General features: G+C 37.3%; 1 protein-coding gene across 1 annotated transcript; it reads left to right on the top strand.

The window, feature by feature from the left end:
- The first annotated feature begins 267 nt into the window (after positions 1-267).
- LOC110890357 (probable protein phosphatase 2C 9) lies at positions 268-4,635 on the top strand. Its single transcript, XM_022137954.2, has 6 exons — positions 268-522; positions 707-815; positions 1,714-1,953; positions 3,073-3,349; positions 3,456-3,610; positions 4,254-4,635. The coding sequence occupies exons 2-6, from the start codon at positions 783-785 to the stop codon at positions 4,389-4,391; spliced, it is 843 nt and encodes a 280-aa protein (XP_021993646.1). The 5' UTR covers positions 268-522; positions 707-782; the 3' UTR covers positions 4,392-4,635.
- The last annotated feature ends 2,124 nt before the right edge of the window (positions 4,636-6,759 follow it).

The raw sequence follows: 6,759 nt of genomic DNA, 5'->3' as shown, positions 1-6,759 counted from the left end.
AAACTGGCGACAAACTCGAAAGATTAGGGAGCAAACTGGCGACAAACTCGAAAGATCAAGGAGGAAAATGGCTATTTTTAAACTATTGGAGTAAAACCGTTAAAATGACCAAACCACAGGGAGCAAAACGGAAGTTTACTCTAAATAAAATTAAATATTTTAACACTATCAGCTAATTTTCAAAAAAACATCAATCACTTGATTTGGTCTAAACACAAGATTGTACAACCAATAAAAGAAATTATTAAAGCCATCATAAATACAAGAAAGTCAAAGGAGAAAGAGAGAAGGCCTTAAAATGCCCTTACCTTTTGGCAGCATTCTTCAAGAATCCAAATAGCAAAAATCAAAGCACCCCACCCCACCCCACCCCCCTATTGTGCTTCTTCTCAGGGACGGTTACAAAGTCCACCTCAACACTCCTTTCACACATCATTTCTTGATATTATTTCATGTAATCATCCCCAATTTCACCTGCTATTTGCTCAGATTTCTTGGGCCTTTTTTCAAGATTTGTGATCTGTAAGTTCAAATTAAAGATACCCATTTGTTTGTTGTGCAAGAAATTGTGGAAAGTTGAGATTTTTTTCATTTGGGTTTTGTGGGATTCTTGTTTTGGGTGATGGGTTTTTTTTTTTTTTTTTTTTTTTTTTTTTTTTTTTTTTGTGTATGTTGTTGTGATTCTTGATGTTTTGGTGACTTACAGGTGCTGAAAGTTTAGGGCTTTTTTTGGTGGTATGTTAAGTTGTAGATTTAAGTGGTGAGGGAGGCTGAATTACTATATGGGTAATTTATGCTGCAGTTCTGCTTCTAAGGTGAATATGGTTTATCCATTTTTTTTTTTCCATTTGTTTCCAATTTCATGGTTTTATATGAATTTATGAATTTTTGTATACTATTTATTTTTTCATTATAAGCTTGATTAAGTAGTTGGGTGTGTGATAATTCTAGTTTTATGTGAGTATATGTATGCTACCAATCTTCAATTATTTTGTTTAGCGTATTTAAAAAAAAATCAAGTTAGGGTTTTAAATTAGGGGTTTTGTCAACCTTTTAAGATTAAAGGAACCTTTGGGCATCAGGAATCTAAGTTAGGTTTCTCATTTAGGGTTTCATTCCATTATCAAATACATGACTTTTGTGAGTAATCTTGGTTGATTAGTTTTCATTTAGGTTGTTCCCGATAAGTTACAAAGCTCGTTCTTGGTTAATATGTGTATCGTTATCATCACGAAGAATTGGTCTACTTTTCTGCACACATGATTCTCCCTTTTCCTCATACTACTGTTTATTTCGTACTATTTCATACATTTGACTAATCTAATGGCAAGTCAAACATTCATACGAACGAAGTTGGTCAAAGCTGAAACCTTGAGAGGGTTGCCAAGTTTGACCATGTAGTTGTGGTGGGTTCAGTAGATTATAGATGGCTGCTATATGTACTACATTGTGGGATTTTTTTTTAATTCAATACTCTTGTTTGTTGGATAACAAATAATTCATTATCATGTTTGCTTTATTCGTTTTTCTCTTTACGTACTATTATCATATGGCCGCCATTGAAATTTTTTGTTTAGTGAGATCATGTCGGTTGTCATATAATAATACGATCATGTTGGTTGAGCCGCTTTTCATTCCGTTAATAATTATATAAGCATGATATTTTGTGTTTTTATGAGTTAAAAAGTGAACAACTTTGTTTGTCGTTACTAGCTCTCGGGCGGCCAATCAACGCATGACACTGGCAAGGGGCGGGGCCACCAAGGGTCGGCGAAATATGGATTCAGTTTGGTTAAAGGGAAAGCTAATCATCCAATGGAAGATTACCATGTGGCCAAATTTATATCTCATCAAGGGCACGAGCTTGGACTTTTTGCTATATATGATGGCCATCTAGGAGATAACGTGCCTGCGTATCTTCAAAAACATTTATTCTCCAATATTATAAAAGAGGTTAGCTTTCATTGCTCTCCATATTTCAAAATCAATCTATTATATATTATTATTTCTTTGTTATGATTATATGTATGTGTGTGTGGGTGTCAGTGTCGGTATTGTTAGGATCAAATGCAAATAGGGTTTCCTTTGCGAAGCGTAAGGAGTGAAGGAAAAAACACGCGGTGCATTTTTGTAAATGGTGTAATTGCGCTACAACAAACTTGAACAAACGCAATTACTATTACTCTACGACAATTGACGCAGAGTAATAATTATTACACTGCTTTAAAAGCGTAGAGTAATGATGATTAATTGATTACGCTAGTTTAGTTTTGTTGTTGAGTAATAATATTGCACAACAAAATTGAAGTAGCGGAATGATTGTTACTCTAAAACTGTAGGGTACTAGTAATTATGCTAGTTCAGTTTTGTTGTAGCGTAATTATTACACTATTTACAAAAATGCCACCGCGTGTTTTTTTCTTCGCTTTGTATGCTTCGCACAGAAAACCCGTAATTGCCAAGAGTCTAATGCATATATACACTCTTAAATCTTTTTATGCATAGACTTGGATTTTTACGCTAATAATTGTGTTTCAGTATTCATGACTAAAAAGAAATGCATTGATTATGTATAAAAAATACTAAAATAGACAAAAATATGCTTGGGATTGACCCAACCCAACGTACGTCATCCGTACATATAAAGATACATGCGTTGATCTTGAATCTGTTTGACCCGTTACCCACCCTGACTGACCCGTTGATTTTGCCACCTTTGACTCTTCTATTAGTTTGCTTTCCTATCTTTATCTAATTTTTAGTTTTTACAATGTGCGTACTTACCATGCGTGTCTCCCATTTTAATCCGATGTTTTATCTTGTAACTACATTTACCACTTTTAATTTCTGAAAACAATCCAAGTTAAATAAATAAATTGTGAGGTATTTATTATGACTCTGCCAGATTCCTCTATTTCTCTATGCTTTTTATTAAAGGCTATTATTGAAAATTCCTAAATAGTTAAAATTTGCTACCTAAACTATATTCCTAGTCAACATTGCAAACTTATAAATCTTAGCTTTAACGACGAATTATTTGCAAGTATCTTTATACATTTTGCATGCTTGCAGAACGAGTTTTGGACGGATCCAAACACCGCAATATTTAAAGCTTATGAAAAAACGGACGCGTCAATTCTTTCCCATAATCCGGACCTGGGAAGAGGTGGATCTACCGCAGTTACTGCAATTTTAGTCGACGGTCGTAAATTATGGGTAGCGAATGTTGGTGATTCTCGGGCAGTTTTGTCTAAGAACGGGCAGGCAATTCAAATGAGTATTGATCATGAACCCAGTGCCGAAAGAGGCAGCATCGAAAATAGAGGAGGTTTTGTATCCAACATGCCAGGTAGTATACGTAGATATTAATGCTACGTTTTGTTTTATATGGAAAAATATATTTTATTTATTAAATTAATAATTTTAATATAAACATTTATTCAATAATATTGCAGGAGACGTAGCACGAGTGAACGGGCAGCTAGCTGTTTCACGCGCATTTGGAGATAAGAATCTCAAGAATCATTTGCGGTCTGATCCTGACGTCACAAATGCCGATATTGATGCCAATACAGAAATTCTCATTCTTGCAAGTGACGGTCTATGGAAGGTAATTAGGATTAACGAAAGTGTTAACAACCGTCATCTAATTATCACATGATCGTTATTAAAAAGTCGACAAATATTTCATAACCGATGTTTTAAAAAGAGTAAAGCACACGGATGGTCCATGTGGTTTACCAGTATTTTGGATTTGATCCCTAGCTTTCCAAAAGTACACAAATGGTCCCTATGGTTTGCATTTTGTAACCACATTTAATCCCCAACTTTTTCAAAAAGTAGGGGGGGGGGGATAGTGCACGGTCCTCCCAACAACTTTTTCAAAAAGTACATGAATAGTCCCTGTGGTTTGCACTTTGTAACGCATTTAATCCCCAACTTTTTCAAAAAGTACATGGATAGCCCCTGTGGGTTGCACTTTGTAACGCATTTAATCCCTAACTTTTTCAAAAAGTATATGGATAGTCCCTGTAGTTTGCACTTTGTAACGAATTTAGTCCCTAACTTGGACATGCGAAAACCATTAGATTCGTTGGCTGGGGACTACATGCGTTACAAAGTGCAAACCATAGGGAGTAGGGACCATCCGTGTACTTTAAGCTTTTAAAAAAGAAAACAATCTTTCATAACCGATGTTTTCAAAATGTTAACGATTTTTCATAACCGACGTTTCTCGTTCTTGTTGGCTCAAGGTTGTGACAAACCAAGAGGCAGTGGACATAGCGATAAAGATCAAGGACCCACAGAAAGCGGCAAAAGAACTAGCAGTTGAAGCGTTGAATCGAGAAAGCAAAGACGACATTTCATGCATTGTGGTTCGGTTTAACTGAAGAAGTGTGTGCAGTATAAGGTGTACATTGGGGGATTAAGTACAAAAAAAGGATCTGAAATTTGCTCATAAAGATAGCTAAGTTACTTGGCACAGGTTATATTACATATATAATATATATATATGACTCATCCTTTGTTTATTTTTGTGTAAGAAGTTGAAGTTCTTGTATTGAAGATTGTGAGGTTTGCTGTTGTTCGGTTTCTTTCGAGTGTATATAATATACACACAATCTGTTTCCATTATATTTGATTTCTAAATGACAGATTACAAAGCAAGAATCTGTTGACCCCTCAATGGCTCAACATGTGCCTTTGTTTTTGACGTGGCCAAATAATCTGTTTGAGTTGGATGGGGTAATAAGTTGGGTCAAAATGATATGGAAGAGAGGGTGTTTGTTCGTTAAGGGTGGGGCTTGGGTTAACCACTTAACCGAGTTAAATCGTTTTTTCAACAGACTTGACATGTAAACACTCCATTAACTTGGTACACACTAATAAGTGTATTACATTTGCTGAGGAGGCAATCTTGACCCAAAGTCTTTCAAATGGGTCAGTTTGGGTTGCTTTTAAAGTTATATGGGTTGGTTTGGGTAAGATATTTTAACTAAATGGGTCACTTGAAATTTTATCTTGTTATTTTCGGGTCAAAGCGGGTCGACAACATTAAAGAAATGGGTTGATGTGGGTTAGTGTCTTAAAGAACTGGGGCAGGTTTTGGGTCGGAATGGGTTTCGAGCCGGCACAAGTATCCGCACGAGACGGGTTACGGAACGAAATGGGTTTTGGATCGGAACGAGTTCAGTTCAAATTGAGTTTCGAGCCGAGACGGGTTTCAGCACGACGCAGGTTTTGGATCGGAACGGGTTCGGTTCGGGACGGGTTTCAGGCCGACACGGGTTTCTGCACGAGACGGGTTTCGGATCGCAACGGGTTTTGGGCCGACACGTGTTTCCGCACGAGACGAGTTTCAGGTCGGGACGAGTTTCGTACCGTTTCAACCCGTACTGTTTCGACGCGAACCGTTTCGACATGTACCGTTTCGACGCGACTGTTTCGACCCGTACCATTTCTACCCGTACCGTTTCGACCAGTACTGTTTCGAATCGAACCGTGTCGACGCGAACCGTTTCGACGCGTACCGTTTTGACGCAAACCGTTTCGACGCGTACCGTTTCAACCAGTACCGTTTCGACGCGAACCGTTTCGACCAGTACCGTTTCGAATCGAACCGTTTCAACCTGTACCGTTTCGACCAGTACCCTTTCGAACCGAACCGTTTCGACCCGAAATCATACTGAAATAAAGCATCTAAACTAATATAATTTCCCACTGTGCTTGACACACAACTTTGTGGAAGTGATTTGACTATTTTTTTATCAGCAAACTTAACTATATAAATCCAAATTAGAATCTGTTTTTCAGCTTGCGGTAGACCTAATAAGGACGCAAAATTAAGGACCAAACTCACTAGTTCACAGAAACAAAGGTTACTGCAAGTTCATAAAAGTGTTGTCAGTGGAGTATATAGACGGTTACTGCAAGTTCATAAAAAATTCTGACCCGACCCGACCCGAAACCCGTTCTGACCCGGACCCATTTCGACCCGAACCCGTTCTGACCCGAACCCGTTTCGACCCGAACCCGTTCCGACCCGAACCAAAACAACCCTTTTTTTAATTGACCCGTTTTGACCCGAACCCGTTCTGACCCTAACCCGTTTTGACCCATGACCCAACCCGACCCGACCCGTTTGCCAGGTCTTGATTTGCATTCATGTGTTGATAAATCAAGTGAAGCTTCCAAGACCCAAGTGTTTGCTTTTATACATATCAAGAGAAGCTTAATATATTGAGCTGACTACGACAAGATCAGTAACTTGCGACAGCGTTTAACACTTACGTTCAATGTTTAGGTCAAGCATCTTGTTCTCTTTGATGGTTCTAAAGTTGAATGTGCATGCGTGTGTGTATATTAAACAACCTACTATTCTACTAAACATGCTAAGTGAGTAGATTAAAAAAATCCACATAATGGCAAAAGTGTAATTTTATCAAACTCTCTTTTTCTCACATAAAACGTCAGTTATTCAAAAAAACCTCTCCAGAAGGCAATCAAACCTCTTGTTTCAACTAAAAAACCCAATATTAGACACCTAAAACCGATCATTTATCGTGAAATTTTCAAATCAAATGGCAAATGAAGCTAAATGTCTTCTTTCTATACAATTGAATTAACATACCTCCTTTCGACGATCATCACATTTGCCAATTATGTCATACATAATTATTAAGCTACTGAAAGTATTATTGTGGGTCTAGCGTAAAAAAATCACCTATAAAAATCTAAGAGTAATTTAACGCAGTTAGG

This window comes from Helianthus annuus, chromosome 11 (assembly GCF_002127325.2).
Source record: "Helianthus annuus cultivar XRQ/B chromosome 11, HanXRQr2.0-SUNRISE, whole genome shotgun sequence".
NCBI lineage: Eukaryota > Viridiplantae > Streptophyta > Magnoliopsida > Asterales > Asteraceae > Helianthus > Helianthus annuus.
The sequence above is the reverse complement of the archived record's forward strand: the minus strand, read 5'-3'. Positions and strand labels throughout refer to the sequence as shown.